At 34.9% G+C, this 23,556-nt stretch overlaps 1 protein-coding gene across 2 annotated transcripts in view; it reads left to right on the top strand.

Moving 5' to 3' along the window:
* The window catches only part of SELENOF (selenoprotein F), a 37,904-nt gene that overhangs the window by 2,771 nt on the left and 11,577 nt on the right, over positions 1 to 23,556 (top strand). For both annotated transcript variants that reach the window (XM_082666346.1, XM_082666347.1), the window contains exons 2-3: positions 6,266 to 6,433; positions 23,145 to 23,208. In XM_082666346.1, coding sequence (XP_082522472.1) covers positions 6,266 to 6,433; positions 23,145 to 23,208 — 232 coding nt within the window. The remainder of the gene's footprint in view (positions 1 to 6,265; positions 6,434 to 23,144; positions 23,209 to 23,556) is intronic.

The following is a 23,556-nucleotide window of genomic DNA, read 5'->3' on the forward strand; positions in this document are numbered from 1 at the left end:
CTTTTATATATTGTTTTATTTTGCCTCACGTGTACATTTAAATCCCTCAGAGGTTTGAAAGGCCTTCTAGTTCATTAGTGTTTGTTCCTTGCTATCAAAGTCATTAAGATATCTGTAGTAGGTTATGTAGAACAGTGATGAACCCCACCCACTCCAACAAATACATAATGACTCTGAAAATATTTAGAAAGGGTGGTCTGAGCAATTCACCTTTTTGTTGAACTGTTTTAACTTCTCTAAAGCTTACTCCTGTCTCTTTCTTCTGTAATGACTAGTGTTTTTAAGAAAAGAAGGCAATAAAATCTTGAAAGTGAAAAGAGAAGTAGAGAGGACTGTTGGAAGAACTCTTAAGAAATTAGAAAAACTGCATTTCACAGTTAGCCTGAGGGGGAAGAAAGGCCAGGTGGAATAAGTAGCTGGCAGTAATAAAAATAAGCCAAAGCTTTGGAACCTGACAAATGAATAAAAAGGGAATGAAGGAAGACTTTCTTGGTGCCCTGAGGTTGAGCTACTGGTATTGGCAGAAGACTTAGCTCCTACTTTGTTAATTCACACCTCTGAGTCCTCAGACTAGACAGGTTGAGCTTTTATTACTGTCTGTGCCTCTGAATAGCTCTAATTAAAAGTTAGTAGCAACACATAGTTATCAATATTCCAATGAGGTGACAACGGGGAGGATATAAAATGATTTAATTAAAAATACATTCTGAGTATGCTTAAGCATTAGAAAAAAATATTTTTGTATGGCCTAAGGGAGCTGTTTTCTAGAGTGTCCCAGAACTAAGTGATACTCAATTCTTCATTTAGCTCATACATATTACTTCTTTCAGAAAGACACTGTAGGGATTTCCCTGGTGGCCCAGTGGTTAAGAATCCACCTGCCAGTGCAGGGGACACAGGTTCAATCCCTGGTCCGGGAAGATCCTACATACCACGGAGCAACTAAGCCCGTGCGCCACAACTGCTGAGCCTGCACTCTAGAGCCCGCGAGCCACAACTACTGAAGCCCATGGGCCTAGAGCCCATGCTCCACCACAAGAGAGTCCACCGCAATGAGAATCCTATGCACTGTGACGAAGAGTAGCCCCCACTCACCACAACTAGAGAAAGCCCGCGTGTAGCAACAAAGACCCAATGCAACCAAAAATAAACAAATTAATTAATTTAAAAAGAAAGGCACTGTACTGGAAGCAGTATAAAATGATTTTATGTGTTATTGATTCTGAGACACCACACCCCATCCCCTACGCCTACCCCCTTTTCTTCACAAGTTAACATCTGGATTGGTCTTATTTCAATGGGTGGCACAAGTGTCAGCATTTTTGTTATTTTTAGTGGTACATACAATAATAGTGTATCATGGATTCTGTGAAAGGTGGTAGTTAATAACAGCGGTTAAGGGTTTTGAGGGCAGGCCAGGATTAGAATCTTGATGCTGCCATCTAATGTTCGTTGTATTGTCTTAAGATAGATTACCTCAACTGTCCTAAGCCTCTGTTTCCTTCTCTATAAAATGAGGATAATACTCCTTTCATAGGGGGATAAGATTAAATAGAATAATGATGTAAAGTGTTTAGCAAAGTATCTGGTGCTTTGTAAGGGCTTGCCATAAAGGCTATGTTTCTGGTATTGTTTTCATGGGGTTCGTCTATAAACCCATGTATTTTGTCTCAGATTTGAAATCCGTTCAGAATTATTACATGAGAAACCTATGAGTTTTCTGAGTAAAGACTGGTTAAGAGACAGATAATCATGTGAATGTATAAGTGTAATAAAATGTATAGCTATACCAGGCTTTTGCCTGAAAAGGTGATGTTACATAATAGTTATTACAGCTTCCCAGCCAACAACCCTTATGTTTATAAAGAACTCAGTAATATCAGAAAAATAAATCAGTGACTAATGCAAAGGACTCTCTTAGCCTGTCAATCCTACTTTGAATTGGAGAAGTCATAAACTGTTAAGTGGTTATCCCAATCAGGGTTATCTCACCCAGCCCTTAAAATCTATGTCTTTCTTAGAAGGGTGGCTAATTATTTTAAAATTTAGGAGAATTTCCTGGCGGTCTAGTGGTTAGGACTCCAAGCTTTCACTGCTGAGGGCGCAGGTGCAGTCACTGGTCGGGGAACTAAGATCCCACAAGCCACATGGTGTGGCCAAAAATAATAATAAAACAACAGTAAAATTTAATATTTGGCCTTACTGTGCGCATTTAAATGCTGTTCATTACTTTCTGATAGTAAAAAGGTGGGTGGGCATAATTTATAATTTTGAACTCTTCTATATTATTTAGAATTTGGTACTTACCTATGAAGTGCTTAAAAATATGTTCTGATGTTCTTAGATTCAACGCCTTAAGTCTGCAAAACCAATGATATAAGAGAAAAATGTAGTTCACTCATGGAACTCAAGATACATTCTAGGGCTTTCCTGGTGGCGCAGTGGATAAGAGTCCGCCTGCCAATGCAGGGGACACGGGTTCGATCCCTGGTCTGGGAAGATCCCACATGCCGCGGAGCAACTAAGCCCGTGCTCCACAACTACTGAGCCTGCGCTCTAGAGCCCATGAGCCACAACTACTGAAGCCTGCATGCCTAGAGCCTATACTCCGCAACAAGAGAAGCCACAACAATGAGAAGCCTGTGCACCGCAACAAAGAGTAGCCCCCGCTCACTGCAGCTAGAGAAAGCCGGCGCACAGCAACGAAGACCCAACACAGCCAAAAATTAAAAAAACATAAATAATAAATTTATTTAAAAAAATTTAAAAGATACATTATATCTCCCCTACGCTTATCTCTAGCCCATGTCTAATATAATGACTTAAAAATAAGTAGTGTTCTGTAGTTTTTAAGTGTGCTTTCACAGTGGAAGGTGGGAATAATTCTAAAATTTATTAAGTACTCACTGTGTACTGGGCAGGATACAAGATGCTTTCTGTACTTTTTCTCCTTTAATCCCCAAAACTTTGTGAAGTGGTCATTATTCCTATTCAGAAATTAAGAAGTAAGGTTGCTCTGTGCTGATATTTGAATCAAGATGTCATCAGACTCAAATACATGTTTTGCATGTTCATGCTACCTGTCACTAGGTGCTCAGTAAATGCCAGAATAAAACCAAGTATTATGATCCCATGATTATTCATTTGAGATTCTTGATTTGTAAAACAGCTTTGGTAACAATTTCTTATGTTTGTTAAGCAGTTCACAGTTTCAAAGTTATTTTATTTTTATTGCCTGTTTTAATTACCATGGCTACAAAACAAATCACCCTAAAATTTAGTGGTGTAAAACCATTGTTTATTTTGCTTTCAAATTTCTATGGGTCAGCAATTCAGACAGGGCACAGCAGGATGGCTGTGTGTTCCATGGTGTCTCAGACCTCCGCGTGAGACTGAAAGACTAAAATGTGAAGGCTTTTTACTCACATGTCTAGTAGTTGATGCTGGTTGTCAGCTGGAGGCCTCAGGTGCTGTCTACATGGGCCTCTCTACATTCTCTCTGTAGTTTAGGCTACCTTACAGCATGGTGGCTAAATTCCAAAGTCGAGTATTATAGAGAAACAGATAACAGCACCTGCAAGCACTAGCCAAGCAGAAATTGTTTCCTTTTTTATGGCCTATCCTCAGAAATCATGTAGTATCCCTTCCTTTACACTCTGTTGGTCAGAACAGTCACAAGCCCCTGCCCAGGTTGAAGGGGAGGGAACATAGACTCCCACTCCTCAGTGGAGGACTGCCAGTCACACGTGGGATGATGTGTATATATTGGTGTGGCCGTCTTTGGAAAAAATAGAAATTAACCTGTGAAATTGATCAAGCAGATCACTTTACTAGTAAATAAATTACTCAAAGTGCTAGTATAGTAGCAAGAGTCTTAAGTCCCTCCCACTAGACTGGGATACTTGATCTATTTTGATATATTATGATATACAGTCCACATTTTTACTGAGATAAGGTAAAAGATGTATGTATATGGTATCAAATTAGGATGTTGACTTACTGTTAGGTCAATGGGAGGATCAGCATTTTGGAAGAGTATGCCAGCAGTACTTAAAGTTTTTCACATTGGGATATGCCTTTGGGTTTTAATCTGCATGATTAGTCAGCTGGTGGGCCAAATCCAGCAAGCCTTGTTTTTGTAAATAAAGTGTTACTGGAACACAGACACCCATTCATTTATTATTGTCTGTAACTGCTTCTGTGCTGCAGTAGCTGAGTTGAGTAGTTCCAACAGAAACTATATAGCCACCCAAGACTGACATAATTACTACGGGGCCCTTTACATAAAATTTGCAGGCCCTTGGTCTAGAAGATCAACCAGTCACAGTCAAACAATCTGAAATTCCCCCTACTTGAGGCTGTGGTTTTGACCAATTCATTTGCTTAACACACAGGAAAATTAGCACAAGTGCTGGAAATACAGAGAAATAACTTAATGCTTGCCCTTGAAAGAGTTCACAATATTACCGGGAAATCAGACAATCCTAGATTTACATAGTACAGTGTCATGAGTGGTGCTATTTTACAGCTGTGCATAAATTTCGTTCTCAGAAAAAACAATGGCTAAATACTGGGATCTGATTTTTTTCAGAGAAGTCTTCCTAAGAAGACTGATATACCAATCGGGTTCTTAGAAATAAGTAGAATTTAACAAGGTGGAAAAGTGTAAAAGAGCCTTAGAGTAGAAAAGTATGAGCAAATGTCCATTTGAGTAGGGGTTTTATATTCTCAGGTACTATAGGAATTCATTATAGCTGAAAAGTAGAATGGAATTGGAGACGTAATGAGAGATAGGAGTAGCTGACCATTTAATCCACTGAGGCAGGAAAAGATTTGAGAGCTCTTTAAGAGGCAGAATTGTCAAAACTTGTTTTTTTAACAAACAAGTTAATTGACTGATTGTAAGAATGGTGAAGAATGTGGAGTCTAGGATGAACTGACCGGGGCAACTAGGTGGTCAGGGAAAATGGTGTCATTTTGCCAAGATACTGAATACATGGGAAGGAATAGATTTAAGGAGAAAAGATGTTTCACTGTTGGAGAGTTTGAATTTACAGTGCCTGTGCAACATCTAAATGAGATCTCAGGTAGGCTGTTGGCTTTGGAAACTTGACACTTAAAAAGACTTGGGAGTTTTCAATAACTGAGTATTTGAAGCCATGGAAAAGATGCAATTCTCTATAGAAAGTATGCAAAGCAAAGAGAGAGCCAAGAATAGAAATGGGAAACAACATCATTTAAGAGATAAATAGCAGAAGAAGGAGAGGGAAAGCCATGGAAGAAGCAGCTGGAGCAGAAGAGTTTTGAATGCCATTGCATTTAGTGATTTTTGGCATGTTTAGATGAGTGGTGTGGTGGGATCAGAAACCAGACTGTAGTAACAATTCAGAAATAACAGAATGTGGGGAGAGCAGTTAGAACTATGGGTCTTGGGTACACTGAAGGTATGAGTTATCAATGAAAGTAAATCCCTGTGGAGATGGCAGAAGACAGAAATTAAAGCAGAGGTACAGGTATTGACCTTAGACAGATGTAGGTATACCACACTCACTGAGACATGAGAGGAGAATGGATAAAGGAAGAGAATAGTTTTGGAAGCCTGCTTTTGCGAGTCATTCTGTTTGGTTACTTTACATAAGTCATTTCATTTAATCTTTACTGAACTCTATTTTATGTGGGATGCTTCTTGCTTTATCAGTGAGGAAATTAAAACGCAGGGAGGTCATCTTGCCCAGAGTCACACATCTTGTAAGTGGTGGAACTGGCACCTAAACCCCGAAGTTTTATTTTTGATGTGCTCCCGCTCTCCCCAACTTCATCCCTTTCTGTACTCTTCCCCTGCTAGATGTGAATGAAGATAAGTTTGTAGGGTGTAGTAGGGACCTAGAAGTTAATGTTACTCCATACATCATATGAACAGGTGCTAAGTTCTTAAAATAAAATGGAAATTCATTTTTCTTCAAAAGATATGTAATATATATATCATAAAGAAATAATATATGATCTTTTTTGTTAATCCGTGTTTTAGCCAAGCTGTAATATGACAAATTTTTAAGAAAAAAATTTGTTGGGGATGTGGGAAGAACCAAAGCCTCATATAAAGTTATAAAGTATAAAAATAATTAAGAATTTGTCTCCAAATGAGGCATTTCACTAACTGTCTTTAATGTATTAGATTTTGACAATCCTAGTTTCTCCTTTTTTGGAAGCTTTGTGATGTAAACATGAAGTTAAGGGGGTTTTTTCCCTCATTTTTTGTTTTCAGGTCTCTGCGTTTGGGGCAGAGTTTTCATCAGAGTCTTGCAGAGAGTTAGGCTTCTCCAGCAACTTGCTCTGCAGCTCCTGTGATCTGCTTGGACAGTTCAACCTTCTTCAACTGGATCCTGACTGTAGAGGATGCTGTCAGGAAGAAGCACAATTTGAAACCAAAAAGGTATTGTTTTATAGTATCTCTCTTCCATTATATGGTTTAGTTTAGATAAGGTAAAATGTTAAATTGCTTAATCAACTTAAATATAAAGAAGTCTTTAACTTTTACATTTTGTAGTTTTAGAAACTCAACTGATTTCTTGCAGACCCATTAGATCAATCAAAGCAAATAGGGAGGAAAAGTATGGTTACAGATTGATAATACCATCCTACCATGGTTGTCCAACAGAAGGGAAGCAGAATTACTATAGCATACCTAGATTGTAAATCTATCCAGTCTTCCTAACTTCCGGCCGCATAAAGCCAAAGAATAATTAATTAGATGCTTTTATTCATTTGTAATAAGAACCCAGTCTTATAGTGAAATTTGAGATGAAAATAAAGCACTTATTCTCTGGCACATAATTGTCAACAATAAATTATAACTTCCTTTTTTTTAATAAATTTATTTATTTAATTTATTTATTTTTGGCTGCGTTGGGTCTTTGCTGCTACACGCGGGCCCTCCAATTGTGGCGAGTGGGGGCCACTCCTCACCGCGGTGCGCAGGCCTCCCATTGCGGTGACCTCTCCCACTGCAGAGCACAGGTTCTAGGCGCACGGGCTTCAGCAGTTGTGGCACGCGGGCTCAGTAGTTGTGGCCCACAGGCTCTAGAGTGCAGACTCAGTATCAGTGGTGCACGGGCTTAGTTGCTCTGCGGCATGTGGGATCCTCCCGGACCAGGGCTCGAACCTGTGTCCCCTGTGTTGGCAGGCGGATTCCCAACCACTGCGCCACCAGGGAAGCCCTAAATTATAACTTTTAATCTGGTTAACAAAGAATATGGTCTGTTAACAATTTGCACATCTATAACTAATGTTTCCTGATACCTAGTCTCACCTTTAACACCTGAGCACAGCCAGGAATAGGTAGTTCTAACAGTCCAATAAAATCTGCTACTGTTTTACCCACTGTTCAGAATAATAGTAAACTTGCTCAATTTTTAAATCTTTTCATTAAACCCTTAGACTTCTTTAATTTATAAAGTAGACTGAAAAGGTCATTTATATCATCCAAATAAAGCTGAATTAATGAGGTCCTTGTGTTTGAGAAAAAAAATATTAGCATCTCTCTGCTTTGTTTCCTTTTAATATTCTCTTTCAGTTGTACTTACTGAATCCTGTTTGAGGCATTATGGTTTGTAAAGCTTTCAAACAGTAATTGTATCTTCTCATTATTAGGTAGTAAAGGTTTACTTCTAACACTGAGTACAGTTTTCTAGTTCTGTAAGAAAAACAAGCTGACAAGCTTTCACCATGTTAGTGTTCAACCAGAATTTACACTTGATTTCTCAGTTGTAAACCTGAAATTCCTGTGTCCCACAAATGGCTTCCAAGTCTTCCATGTTTTTCATTTTCTTGGTTCACATATACCAATGATATATTTTAATGTTTAGAAAATTTCCATACATATAAGTTAGTCTTTATTGCAAGTAAATAAAATCTAAACAAGTTTTTAAAACTTGATTTTAAATAAATAGATTTAAGACCTAGACCTAACTAGTTTAGTAGGACCCTTCCCTCTTGTTTCTTGTTTCGTTTTATCAATGACATATTCACATGGGACAAATTGCTGAAGTGTGATTCATCCTCTCATCTTTAAGCTATTATTCTATGGTCTGTACGACTACTCAACTAACAGTGATTATTTGTGAGACACCAAACTTACAAGGATTGAATAACAAAGGGTGTTTTATAATAAATTATCACACACCCGCTTTGTAATTAAGGGTAAGTTGAGAAAGTCTGCCCTTTGACTGATACCAGATGTGCCTAAACTGTAAACCAAGTGCATATAAAAGCTTTTACTAATTGCCCCTTTAGTAATTCTTTATAATATTACCAGTTTTATGGTATAATTTTTTTGTTTTTTTGCCATGCCGTGTAGCATGAGGGATCTTAGTTCCCCAACCAGGGATGGAACCCGAGCCCTCTGCAGTGGAAGCACGGAGTCTTAACCACTGGACCGCCAGGGAAGTCCCTGTGGTATAACTTTAGTGGAACCAAACTTCAGTCACACACTTCGCAAATTCATTATATTCCTGTTCAGTTTTCATTATTAACTGAGCTATGTATTGCTTCTTCAGCAATAATAGTAGGCAAGTAGTCCATCATTTAATATATGCCTAACTAATTACAAACTGAAATAATTATTATATCTCAGTGCAAGTGAGCCTGTATCCTAATGTACCTTTTATACTGTACCCATTGTTTTTTTCTTAAGTCCTTGCCCATAATCTGTTAAGATGTACTTCTCATTAAGCATTTGCTAGCACAGTGTTGTACAAAATAAATGAATTTTTTTTTTTTAAATAAGCCTAGTGGAACTAGAACACTTAAAATAGTACTGGAGATAGAAAAGTAAGGCATGTCAGGCAAGCCTCCATTTAGATGCAAAATGCATTCACGTATAGAAGTGGTACTTGATTTAATCTGTACAGTATTGCTCTCTGGATTATTGGTACATAATTATAGGTAACAATATATATAATAGTTTTTCTGTCTCATTCAACTCTGGCTTAAGGCTTAATTTTGAAATTATAGTTTAATTTAGTCCTACTTTAATAAAAGTAAAAATATGCAGTATGTAGACTAGTGCCTTATATCAAAAATATTAAAAATACTTAAACATGGCCGTGTGTGTGTAAGTCATTGGGAATATAAATTCTTTAGAAGAGAAAAATTGTAGTTTATATGCAGGAATGTTTTGGCAATTTATAATAAAGAAATGTTACCTGAATACTCATTTTAGTTCTTGCTTAGTTGCATGCTTTATAGGTCTGTCCAGGGATGAGGCTAATCATTTTTCGAATGTTTACTCATTCAACAGGCTGAATTTAGCCTTTGATAGGCAGAAGCATAAAATTTGCTGTTAAAAAAAAAAAAAAAACCTTATTCATAATAAATGCAGAAAATGTCTTCAAAATCCCTTATTCTGCAAATAGATATTCCTTTATTATTTTTATTTGGTCTTATTTCTCTCCCCCCACCCCCCATTTTGATCATAAAGGACCTAAGTAAGCATCACAAATACTACCTAGAAGGAGATTTTTTTGTAAGCTATTTTACTACTGTTTTAACTAGTTTTGCTCATAAATACATACCTAGGTACAGTTTACAAACATTAGTAAGGATGTTGACTGAATTATGAGGAGCGTTCTAATTTGTAGCTTAAAGTAAAAAAAGGTAAACTAATGAAAGAAAAAAATATTTAATTCTTGGTGCTATTAATATTTACTAAGTAGGATAAGTGACTTCAGCTTTTTATATATAGAATCTTAAGATGGAATGGGAGGGACCATTCTTCTTTTCACTACTGACTGACTTTTTCCTTGTGGTGGGAAAACATAGTATTGATAACAGCCAGTTCCTTTTCCCACCAGAAAAGGACTAATTCTTCCCCATTTACAATTTTGAAGTATTTTAGACAAGGACTGTTACTAGCTCAAGTTGGGTCACTAACCAGTTATTAGCTAGGATCATGGAATAATGTAAGAACCTTTAGCTGCCACACTAGCTATGTGGGAAGTTGCACTAGGGAGCAGGTGGATGAAGCAGCTCTTAGGTAAAGAACAGCCTATTTTTTTTTTCCTCAATTTCTAGAGTAAATCACTTCTCCTTGAGCTATTTTAAAGATTTAGCTCAAGTGTCCCCTATTCTGGGAACTCTTCCCCAATTTCTCCTCCTTACTCACTACCCTTGGCCCTTCCAAGTTATGTTAGCTACACCTCTGTATTCCCAAAGCACCTGAGGATACCCTTGATTTGCACTTACCACCACTATATTGTATCTGTTGTTTGGCTTTTTTTCTCTCCCAGTGTTTCATGCTCTTTGAAGTCTGGAACTACGTTTTATGTTTCTGAATCCCCAGCCTTTAGCTTACAGTATTTCATAAGTTTTTGTCCTTGAATAAGGCTGTTTTTACTAAGAACAAGTTAAAAAAGGTCATTTTTTTTTAACTATGTTGAAAACATACTTGAACTTTGTAGATGCTTGTTAAATACCTTTATCATGTATTTCACTTATATATCCTAAATATAAAAAATAAGAAAGTTTGTCTTCATGATTTCAGTCATCTGTTAGTAACACTAATTGTTCATCTAACTATAAATATAGAATTTTCATTTCTGTATTTTACTTATAAGGATACCATAAGCTTCCCAAATCTATCTAAAAAAAGAGATGTTAATAGCACAAATTTTTAGTGTTCCCAGTCTGATCACAAACATTAATAGATACTTTTTCAAGGAGTACATGACCATCCAGTTAAAAGAGTTTCCTGGGATTTTCCTGTGAGAACAATCAATCAAATCATTTTGATTCTGTTAAGAATTTCTTAACTTCTATTTCCTAAGGGTCATAAGATTAAATGTAGTATTTCAATAAATGGGTTATTTTTCTCATATTTTTATAATCTTCCCAGTTCTGTGAATTTGAACTTAATGTTGTCAGCTAGGTGCTTTTATTTTCCTGTCTCATTTAACTTTTCATATCTTAATGATTTCAGCTTCTTCCAGACATTGTTACTGTAGAATTTTTGTATTTCTCCTTAGTTACATGCCCCTATTTCCTTAGCTAGTACCTGTTCTTTTTACTATCTTATAGTCCCAATGCTTTTTTCTTCTTCCAGATTATTTTTATTTAATTGGTTTTTAGTACTTTCTATTCTTTTGCGTTCACACCTACTTTATCTGTGAACTACTATTCTGAAAGTTTGGCTACTTACCGAACCAGAGTACCTTTTGGGAGAAAAGAATCCAGTTAGCCGAATTACTTATATATATGAACCAATAAGCAACTTATTTCAACTTAATTTGCTGTTCATTCAGTCTTGATTGTATTGGGGGGTGGAGGGGGGAGTTTAGAGTAGTGCTTAAGAGCACAGGCTCTGAAACCAAACTACCTAGGTTCAGATCCCCTGCTACTCAAGCTGGTAACTTGGACTAATTACTTATCCCTCTGTGCCTGTTTCCTCATTTATAAATTGGAGGTAATAATAGTTCCTATATCCTAAGGTGGTTTGAGGATTAAATAAGTTAATATACATACACTGCTTAAAATAGTGCCTGGCATATAATAATTACCAGGTAAATACTTGGGGCTGGTGGTGATGACAGTAATAGTAGTAGTATCTGATTTGCTGATGAAGAAAAAACAAGAAAGAAACAGCAAATTTGGAGAACTCAGAGGATAGTGTAATAATTATTGCTATTGGAAAAATAGGGTAAAAGAAAATAGATAAGAGATATAACATGAACTATTAGATGTACCAGTAATAAAAATTTGGAACAAAATTTTCTATTATTCCACTTTCAAGCTCTTGGATCAGTTGAATCAAGAAGAAATATCCTATGATAAAATAATTAGTAGTGCGAAGACTTTGACCATTTGTAATTACTTGCTTATGTGCAGCAAAATACAGAATTATGTCAAACATAACCCTAGATTTCAACTTTTTGAGTCCTTGGCTGACACATTTTTAATAAGGAAAATACTGCAAATTTGTACTTTAAAAATGTGTAGCATTTTGATCATTTTTAAATGCCAAATGAAAGATTGCATTTGAAGAGAAGAGGTTTTGCTACTAAAAAATATTCAAAACCATTGATAAAGTGGAGCTCAATTTTTAATCTAATACTTAGTAACAGATTTCAAAGGTTTAAGAAAATTTCGAAGAGAAAAACTTAGAACTGAATTCTTTTTTTTTAAACTCTACAGATTGAGAAGAGATTTCTTTTGTTTGAATTTTGGAACATCTTGGTCTTATTCACAGAATATCAGTAGAAACCTAAGCTGCAGATCACCAAATTATACCATTACTGGTTCTGTAAAATACCTCAACAGTTCAGGTATTTGATAAAAGGATTTTATTTACCTTAAAAATCTTCAGTTTTGTTTTAATAATTACATTGGCTCAGCTTTAAGTGTTTATTTTACCTTGGTTATGTACTAAAGTGGTTTACCTATGTTATCTATTTAATCCTGACAACAGTTCTATAAGGTAAATACTATTACCCCTGTTTAACAGAAGAGGAAACTAGGGTGTAATATGCCCGACATTACCCAGCAAACTGGTGCCAGAACCTGGCTTCATCTCAAGTCTCTCTGACTCCAGAGCCCCAAGTTTTTAAACATCGACACTGTTTTGCCTCTCATCTTGAAAATCTTAACAGTAATACCTACTTCACAGAGTAGGAAAATGAATGAGTTAAATGTAAAACACCAGACAGGCTTTCTGAAGGTCTGCCCCTTTTGCATTTATATTTAACAAATTTAATAACACAGTCCCATTACTAGTTTCTGTTTAAAATTACCAAATCTTTACTCCTCAGTTTACCACAGACTTTAATGGCTTCCATTACTTGGTGTTTTTGAAGAATATGTTAATGAGTTTGGCTTTATTGAAGGCCCAACCAAACATTTTAAGTAAGTCACATAATTTTTCTTATTTCTGATAAAAGAGCATTGAAACATTTTGTTATTTTCAATTTACATGGAAATTCTGTACCCAGCTTTAGAGTAATTTAAGTCAGCTTAAACAGCATTATGCAAAAGTAGCAAATTTTAAGCTTTAGCCTATCAAAAGCAGAATGCTACTGTGTCTAAAACATAGAAGGATGAAATGGAGGTTAAGCTAACTGCGTGAAATTGTAGTTGCTAAAGAAATTTCACAGTTGCTTAAAATAGCTTCAGTTTTGTAGTGTCGGTAGCATCAAATACATGAATTGATTTCTTCAAAGGAAACAAATATAATTCAACAGATTATTCTATTTATAATATAAAAACATTGTCCAGAAAGAAGCTTTAAAAAAAACAAATCTGAGTAATGTTTGGCAACAGTTCAAATTCAGTGTGAGAATCACTAAGTAAGACTCCTGAGTAGCAACAGTAGTAAATAATGACACAAATATTTACTTAATAGCTACTAACATTCATTAAGTTCTTATAATATGAAGGTGCTGTTCCAAGACTTTACATGAATTAACTTGTACAATCCTCAACAACAGCTCTATGAGGTAACTACCCTTATCATCTCCATTTCATAGCTGAGTCTGGGGCATGGAGATCTTGCCTAAAGTCATACAGCTAACAAGTAGCAATAAACATATGTGTCATATATTTGTGTAACAAAAGTTTTAAAGTTTCTTTTGTGCAGTTTATTCAATGGACTGAAAATATTATTTAAATTTATTTTTTATATTTTCTAGATGTGGCATTTCTCTGTCTTTGATATGAAAACTAAATGTAGTCAATTTTTTTAGGTATTTACAAATCAGGATCATCTTCTATGTAAGCATGTTAAAACATTGTCACCTTTGCAGATTGTAATATTTAAAAGGGAAATAAATCCTTAAAGTAATTCATAATCTATCTCCAGGCTGTCTTACAACTGCATTTCCTAGACATACCTACCTCAGAGTCAAAATAAACTTTCTGTTTATATATTGAATATTACTTCTTACTATAGGTTCTGAGAATGCCAAAATAAGACAATAGTCACTGTCCTGGAGGAGATGAAGAAATAGACATGGAAATTGGACTACTAGAATGCAGTTGGCAGGATATTCTGTTGGGCTAAAGCATGATATCCAATGTTATAGCTGCTTAAAAAAATTAGAAATAAAAAATAAATAAAAGTTGGAAGGAGGAAGGAATCAGTAAATCTCTTAAAGTTGGCATAATCAAGGACTATAGATAGAACCATATTAATCACTATGGAAGTGACCAGTAGAAGAACTAAAAACAGTTTAAAAGTTATTGAATGAGATAGGAGGCAAAGGAAAATTTTTACTTCTTCTTTTATACCCTTCTGTACTGTTTCCTTTTATTATTTTTCCAGATGCATTGATTCTTTCAAAGATTCAGTGAGATGTGTGCTGTAAACAAAATATGTGGTATGAAAGCACGTAAAAGGAAGGGTATAACCATTTGACAGGCCAGGTAAATATTACCACTTGCTTATGTAGACGTTGATGCTTATAATAAGTTGGAAAATAATTAGGAGAAGGTCGTCTCTGGCAGAAGGAAAAGTAAATGCAAAGATACAGGGTCATCATGAGAGAGATGGCTGTCTAAAATAAATCAGATAGCTTATTATGAGGAGAGATAACGATAGGTAATTAAGTAGGTCCAGAGTGCCTTGATAAGAAGTTTGGACCCTATCCTGTAGTCAGGGGACAAAATATAAGGATTATAAATGGTGAATTGACATCAGATTTGTATTTTAATAACTTTTGTTGGTGTTGTGAATGATAGTTGACAGGGCAGAGGGGAATACTGTTGCCAGAAAAAGAACTTCGATTGCCAGTTTCCAGAGGCAAGATACAGGGGCTTAAGCTAACACACTGGTAGTAAAAATGGAGAAGGGACAGATCTGAAATAGATTTAGGCAATAAAACTTACAGGATTTATTGACTGACTGGATTGGAATGGGGAAGGGATGAGTGAGGATGCTTTCCAGTGTTCTTATTTGAGAAACTGCTAACCCCAACATAAGTCTGCAAAGAACTTCCATCTAACTACAAGGTAGCCCCTTAAGGCGATGGTGGTGGATGGGAAAAGGGACAGCAACAGAGGATAATTTTTAATATAGCATACAACGCTTAGCTCCAAACTGCCTTTTCAGTTTTCTTTTTGAAGAAATAAGTGTTAAGTTTTAATTTAGCAGGCCATGAATTTTATCTGGTACCATAGTCAATTCTAAAATAGATAGTATACTTGTCAAAGAGTGCACAAAAAATAAAAATGTGTGGAATGGCCTAGTTCTTTTGTTCTAATTTCATATTGTTGCTCTTAATTTTTGTGTACTGTTTAACTTTGGGATTATTATGGCTTTTTTTTGTATCTGTTCTTAAAGTTAAAATATATTAGGTGATTAATTTTAATAGAATAAAATCATTTGAGCCAACTCTTGTTTTTTATTTCAGATATTTGTAACCTTTCTTAAAGATAGTAATAATTGCCCCTTTTTTTATGACAAAGTGTTCAGTATTGGAGTGGTAATGGGAACACTAACACAAAGAATTGAATTCTCTTTTGAAAAGCAGGTTTTCCTGCCATACATGGCACTTTCATGCACATTTTTTGAGGCTATTGAACGGTTGGATATTGAACTGTATTTTAACAGGATCTCAGTTTTTCAAGTTAACACGGATATACGTTATAATTTTCAAACATTTAGGAGCAAAAATACACTGAATTTTTTTTACCATTTTCTTTACTTACACATGTTACCAAGGGGCTAATTCGTTTTATTTTCAAAACTGCTTACTAAGATAGTCAAGCTTAGGGTCATTTTTACCATTCTTTGGATATTTTGGCCTCAGGAAATATAGTGGCATTGTGTCAAGTTATTTCTTTATATTGTGTGATATTCCCTAGGTATTAGTAGGATTGAATACATTGTTCCCAAATGATACCCTGAATTATTCATACTTGTAGCTGAAGTATGTATAGGAATGTGTGTGTGTCTGTATCTGTGGGTGTATTTGTTTCCAGGTGAAAGTCTAATAGTTACAGTCTTAACCTCTTGCTGATGAAATTCTCTTTGTTTTAGGTATATATACAAATTCTACTTCTTATCACAGTATTGAAAGAAGCCTCGTTCTTTTTTTTTTCTCAAATTTCATAGTTGAAATGGTCTAATTTAGATTGTGGTGATGTCACAGAAACATTTTTATTTTATTTATTTTTGTACATTTTCATTGAGCTTTTTAGTGGAACAGTAATTGTATCTTTATGGAAATATTCCCCCAGTGTACTCCTACCTTCTTTAGAGCCTAATTTAAATTAAGGTAGATATTACCTTGCTTGTTTCTAGTTTTCTCAATCTCAAGTCAGACATGAGATTCAAAGAAGAATAGCAATTTAATAGTGTAGTAGAATAAATTTTAAACTTAGGGATCTTCCTTAGGCACAGTTGTTTTATATTTTTTCAGAGTTTGGTAGAAAGTACCTAAAAATGAATAGTTTAATCTCAGGGGTATAATATTAGAGCATTATTTACCAGCTTGGTTTGCTAAAATTGTAAAACCCAACTTATTTCCCTATTCCTCCATATTCATTCATCGTTCCTATGTAAGAATGCCATCAGTCAGTGTGTGTATGAAAATGTTAATAAATACACTATTTGCTTTATACACTTAAGGTGACAAACTAAAATCTTGACAAAAGCTTACTGTAAGGTTACAAACTATTTAGTACCCTGGTTATTTGTCCATGTGTAATTGTAGCTTTTTGTTTCTATCACTATAGGCACTTTAAAAAATAAAAATCACAGGGCTTCCCTGGTGGCGCAGTGGTTGGGGGTCCGCCTGCCGATGCAGGGGACACGGGTTCGTGCCCCGGTCTGGGAGGATCCCACATGCCGCGGAGCGGCTGGGCCTGTGAGCCATGGCCGCTGAGCCTGTGTGTCCGGAGCCTGTGCTCCGCAACGGGAGAGGCCACAGCAGTGAGAGGCCCGTGTACCGCAGAAAATAAATAAATAGATAGATAGATAGATAGATAAATAAATCACAAAATACAGGAATGACCTTGATAAATAATGAATTAAAATTTAAAACATCAGCAGGTCACTAGACGTAGTTTTAGATGGAAACATTTTCCCTGAGAATTAACTGACTAAATTTTGCTAAAAAAAAATAGCTTCTGCATGATGTGTTGATATTTTTCCTCTACCCAGATGTATGTGAAAGGAGTAAAGTTGACTTTAAGAAATTACACTGGATATAATTAATGTTTAAAGAGTGGTTCACATATACTTGAACATATCATAATAGGTTTTCATTTAAGATCTCTAAATAATACCTAGCTTTTATCATGTTATAGCCATACTTACTTATTTTTAAATTCCTACATTTTATTTAAGAGCAAGCCTTCAGAAGACCTATAAAATAGTTACTCCTCAGATCTGAATTAGTTCAGCAGTCAGAATTTTTCCTTTTTTTCACCTAGCATTAGATCATTTTCATCATATTGCTACTTAATATTCAAAGTTTTTTCAGTTTTTTTCTAAAGTTTTGCTTTAAATAAAAGAGGATTTCAAAAATAAGAATGTATGGCTGCAAGCAATACTTCATATGAGAAGAAAAAGAGTATTGCAGCATTTGTCTTGCTCTGGTCAGTGTTTACCTGGTTTACCTTTTAGAATTAATTTGGTTAGTCTCTTGAGCAAAAACCTCTACTGTTTGATTGTTTTGTAATTTTTGCCTCATTAATAGTTGAGTATAGTCCAAGGCACCCCTGGCTGCCCTTTACAATCACTTGGGTAGCTTTAAAAGTAGTAATATTAATTAAAATACTGATGCCTAGATCTCAACCCAACTATCCTGATTTACTTGGACTGGGATGGGTTCCAGGGATCAGTAAGTTTCAAAAGCTTCTCAGGTAATCCAAGTATACAATAAGGGTTGAAAACACTGCTCTAAGGTCATTTGAATTTGAAAGCTTGAGAAATTTTGAAGTGGCTATTCTAGTAACAGAGGAACAATGAATGATAGCCCTAAATAGGCTATCAGGGCTACCTAAAGCTCTATGAAAATGGGTGCACACCTTAAACATAACCAATAGTGTGAAAGAAAATATTATAATATTCACTATTCTTACTTATTGAGCATCTAAAGAATCCAGGCGTTTTGCATGTTTTTGTCTTTTTTTTTTTTTAAACTCCATTTAGCAACTCTGGAAGGTAGGGAATATTTCTTGTTCAGACAGTAAACTGAAGCTCAAAGAGAATGACTTGCTGCCTTTAAGTCACAGAACCAGAATTGGACCTGCATACACATTTGATTTTATAACTTAAGCTCTTTTCACTGTACCTTAAAAGATAAACTGAGGTATATGAACATTTTTAATAGTTTGAGCAAAAATCAATTCAAATTGGGTAACACCAAACTAGAAGTGGTTAGGAGCGCCCCACCAACAGGAATTAGGAACAAAACTTATGGAGAAGATGCAGAAACAAAGCAAGGAAATTCTTTGATTGGCTATAGCTTAAGTGGTTGCCTTAAGCCTAGTTGGCTGTTTGTGATTGTTTATTTTAGTTTTTATTTCTTAACTTTGAAGCATTTATAGGCTTAGGTTTGGGTTTGGTTGCATAGGCTGCTAATGCCCTAGAACCACCTCAGTGTGATGGCCTCCTTGTTTAATTTAACAATACCATGCTGTATGAAAATTTGATATTTAGTGTGACTTAGTTTAAATAATTAGCTATTTCAAGGTTTTCTTACTGTCATGTTTCTTCAGAGCCATGGATGTCATCACCAACAGAAATATATTAAGTGCTCAGTATTGGAAAGTAGTAGAATATTTCTGACTTGGACCAGGTTTACAGATTTGTTGTGATGGTGATGGTATGATGGTGGCAGTAAAAGTTAACAAATACAACACTTTTAAAAAATTCTTTAGAAAATTTATGTAACTCACATGTGTTGCCTTCGTTTGGTGTTATAAATTAACTTATCTAGGAATCTATCTGGTAGAAAACAGCATAGACCAATTTTTTTGTCTTGCTGTTAATCTGATCCATTTTATAGCAACATAGTTAGACTTACAGCAAAGTTATCACCACAAAGTAAAGGTTTTGGCCTTTTTCTATATGGGAAAACCTCATTATAAGCCTTACTAAAATTTTATAACAAGAGATTGGTCAGGTGGTAAAAAATCATTATATTCCAAAAGTAAATTATAAGGGAAGTCTTTAAACAATGAAGGGAGTACATTGTCCCAAAGTATTAGGAAAATATATGAATTGTACAGAATTTAAAATTAAGATAGGTATAAATAATAATCTTGGTAATGCTTAAAATATATATTTTTAATTGCAAAAAATTAGCTAACTACAAAGCTGAAATTTATTTTAAGAATAATAAATTTAAAATCACTTATTTTTAAATGAGAGGGAAATTAGCATATTCAAAAACCCTGTTACAAATAAGGTAAATTAGTTATAGAGCTGAAGTAGTTAGATATTTCTAGTTCCCACCCAGAGGACACTATGAGAACGTTTAGGAAAACTAGCAGTAATGAGTAATATGGAAATAGGTGTGAATTCCCAAGGGGCAAATTCAGTTTTGTGCATCATTTTCATATTTTTCTAAAGGTGTCCGTATATTCCCATTATTATGTTCCAATACCATAAAGGTATTCCAATATTTCCAATGGAAATAATTCCATTTCCATAAATTATTTGGGCTAATATAATATGATCCTAATGGAATAGTGCCTAGAGTTAGATTGTCTATACAAATAAGGCTTCTCTAATGCATATAGAAAAGAGCCCTACCAACTTGGTATCAAAAATATAAGCTTGGGCTTCCCTGGTGGCGCAGTGGTTGAGAGTCCACCTGCCGATGCATGGGACACGGGTTTGTGCCCCGGTCCGGGAAGATCCCACATGCCGCGGAGCGGCTGGGTTCGTGAGCCATGGCCGCTGAACTTGCGTATCCGGAGCGTGTGCTCCGCAACGGGAGAGGCCACAACAGTGAGAGGCCTGCGTACCGCCAAAAAAAAAAAAAAATATATATATATATATATATATATATATATATATATATATGTTTGCTATATAAAAGTTATATAACTTGTTCTTTGATTTTTCTTCTATTGTTATTTTTCCGCAAATGTTTGAAGGTCAGCATTTTTGTATGATGTTACTTTAAAAAGTAAAAATGCTAAAGGTGAAATTCAAGGAAATTTCAAGTTTTAACCTTTTTTAATCCTTTCATACTTCATGCCCTTGATAAATTCTAAGTAGCATATATTTTCTTGTGTATGAATGTATGTGTTGCCAAAGATGCTTATGATTACTTTATAAGACATTGAAAATTTACCATAATTTGTAGTTAATTTACCATATTTATTCACCATGAAAAACAAATGTTTTCCTATGAACACTAGAGATCATAAATAAAATGCCAAACTAGCATCACAAATTAATGCTTTTAGAATTTGATTTTAATAATGTTAGGCAGCTTTGAGTTACATTTTCTTTTTGTTTACCCTAGACTGGAACTAAGCATAATCTACAAAGTATGTGAAAGGAACTTGAAATATTTTTAAAGTTACACGATGAAAAAAGAGTCATTTAATTCCGTTAAGTGAACAGTTCTGTCCATTCAGCACACACATATTGAACAACAGCTTTGTGTCCAGTTCTGGGGGGAATTATAAGACATTTCCTGTCCACAGTCAAGTTATAGGATATTTATAGTACATTATGATAAGAGCAGAATTCTGTGGAAGTTTCCTAGGAAAGTCCCTAACAGAGAGTAGGAGGTCAACAAAAATTTTCCTTGAGAAGCTCACATCTGAGCTGCCTATTCATTAAAGAATAGGTTTCTAATATTTTTAATTAATCAGTTCGTGTTTTGTGGTGCAGAGAATGGGTTACAAGTGTGCTAGGATACTGAATCCTTCAGTCCTTGGGACAACCAAATGGAGACTGGGGTGAGCAAGGGCCCCAGGCTAGTCATCTCCAGTTATAAGCAGCCACTTCCTTTTACCCCAGTGCTCCAATTATTACTGTTTTCAGTGTGTCATGATACGAAGAATTTTGGGAAACGGTGTAGAGAAATGCCATCGTACTTCCAGGTAATGGAATCTCCACTTAGAGTTTCCAAGGGATCATAAACTTGGAAATAAAAGATAAATCTAATAACCAAATTTTAATATGGCCTTATATTTTTTATTTTTTTAATTCTGGTAAAATATACATAAAATTAAATATTTTAACTGTTTTTGAGTGTTCAATTCAGTGACATTAAGTACATTCACATTGTTGTCCAACCTTCATCACCATCTATCTCCAGAACTTTTTCATCTTCCCAAGCTGAAACACAGTTATTAAACAGTAACTCCCCACTCCTCACCCCCCAATGCCTGACAACCATCATTCTACTTTCTGTCTCTGAATTTGACTGCTCGAAATACCTCAATAAGTGGAATCAAAAAGTATTTACCCTTTTGTGGCTGCCTTATTTCTCAGCATAATGTTTTCAAGGGTCATCCTTGTTATAGCATGTGTCATAATTTCCTTCCTTTTTAAGGTTGAATAATACTATTCCATTGTATGTATATACCACATTTTGTTTAGCCATTCATCTGTCAATAGACATTTGGGTTGCTTCCACCTTTTGGCTATTGGGAATAATAATTGGTATACGAATAACTATTCCAGTCCCTGCCTTCAGTTCTTTTGGGCATATACCTAGAAGTGGAATTGCTGGATCATATAATTCTATTATTAATTTTTTAAGGAACCACCATTCTGTTTTCCACAGTGGCTGCACCGCTTTACATTCCCAACAGCAGTGCACAAGGATTCAATTTTCTGTACATCCTTGCCAACCTCTTGTTGTTTTCTGTTTTTTTTGATAATAGCCTCTAGTGAGTGTGAAGTAGTATGTCATTGTGGTTTTGATTTAATTTCCCTAATGATTAGAAATGTGAAACATCTTTTTATGAGCTCATTGGTAATATGGCCTTATACTTTTAAAGATTTGGTGGGGGAGGGGGGATGTCTAACCAAGATAAAACAAATCTTATTTAAAAATCTTAGAGATCATCAGAGTTCTTAATCTGAAATCCATCAGTGGTTTCAGAGTCCATGAGTATCCTGAATTAAAGCAAATTCCATTAGACTCTCAGTATCTGTGCCCCTCAAAAACTTAAGAAATTTATTGACCTACCCACAATCACCAAAATGTTTTTTAAAAGTCATTATTTGGAGAGGAGTTAGAATTAAGTGATTTTTAAATTTCTATTTTGTGCTTTTCTGTGTTTTCCAAAGTATCTAAAATAAACATGCATAGTGCATGTGATTTTTTGTGTTATTTTAGAACTTGGAAAGTAAAATCCATCTTTAGCTCTTGGACCTACAAGTTAAAAAAAGTCTAAAAGCTAAGAAGAAATAAAATGGATATAGTATGTTCTTATGATTGCCTGCCTTCTCAGAGTCACAGCATTCCCAAGTCGCTACCAGAAGAATGAGCAAGGCTCCTACCTCCACCAAAAAAGTGATGTTTACTACTGAATCTGTTTCAGCTAAATTCATTGCAATAAAATAATTGCGTTTGAGTTTTTTATAATGAGCTTTTACTATAAAGAGAACATGCAGGTTCTATAGCTAGAGAAGCAGTGTTTACCATTTCAGCTGAATTTCATTAAGGGAAATATTTGCATTTATGTTCTATTTTATAATGAGATTTTACTGGCTTTTCTGTAATATCTTTACATAGTACTCTAATTACTTTTTAAAGGTATTGGGTTTTTGTATTGTTTAATTTTAAAACATTGATCACTTAATTTTAAAAGCAACCAAAAAGAATTCTCATTATTTATGTTGAATAGATGGATACATACCTGGGTTCAGCTTAGCATCCTAAAAAAACTGTGGGAAGTCTTTAAAATTTTATGAAGAACTTCCTAGGACAGCTTACCTATTCAAGTTCATCATCAAGTCTCCATATCTTCTTCAATCTTTTTGGCTAAGTTTGAGAATATTCCATGTAGGGCTTGAACTCAACTATTTAATACCCTCAGGCCTCCATTTTCTCTTCTGACATTTGCTTGATCTATATATCTGCTTAACTGTAATGTTTGTGCTATGAAATTTTATTTCATAACTACATTTTTTAAATTTTAACCAGTTTTTTAAACTCCTGTTTTTCCTTTTGCAGCTGTATGCAGGAGCTATTCTTGAAGTCTGTGGATGAAAATTGGGGAGGTTCCCTCAAGTCCAAGGTATATAAAATCAACTCTAGTAAAATTTCAGTTAATAATTTAAAATCAACATTTCACAAAAATAATTTCATTAAATACTCCCAAGAATAAGAATATTTAAGGTTATACTTTCTCAACAGTATATGAATTTTCTCTACATTTGTCTTCATGGGAGTGGAATTTTATAATAATTGTTGAATACTAAGTTACTTGACTCTAAGCAAGCATAAAATATGAAATTTAGATTTAAATACAGCACATGATGAGGTGATTATTTTCTTAAAAGAAGAGACTTTCCTAAGTACAAATTTTATGAGAGCCTTTCTTTTACCAAGTGGAAGTGTAATCCTTCTAAATAATATTTTTAAT

Source organism: Grampus griseus (genome assembly GCF_964374135.1).
Source record: "Grampus griseus genome assembly, chromosome: 1".
Classification (NCBI taxonomy): domain Eukaryota; kingdom Metazoa; phylum Chordata; class Mammalia; order Artiodactyla; family Delphinidae; genus Grampus; species Grampus griseus.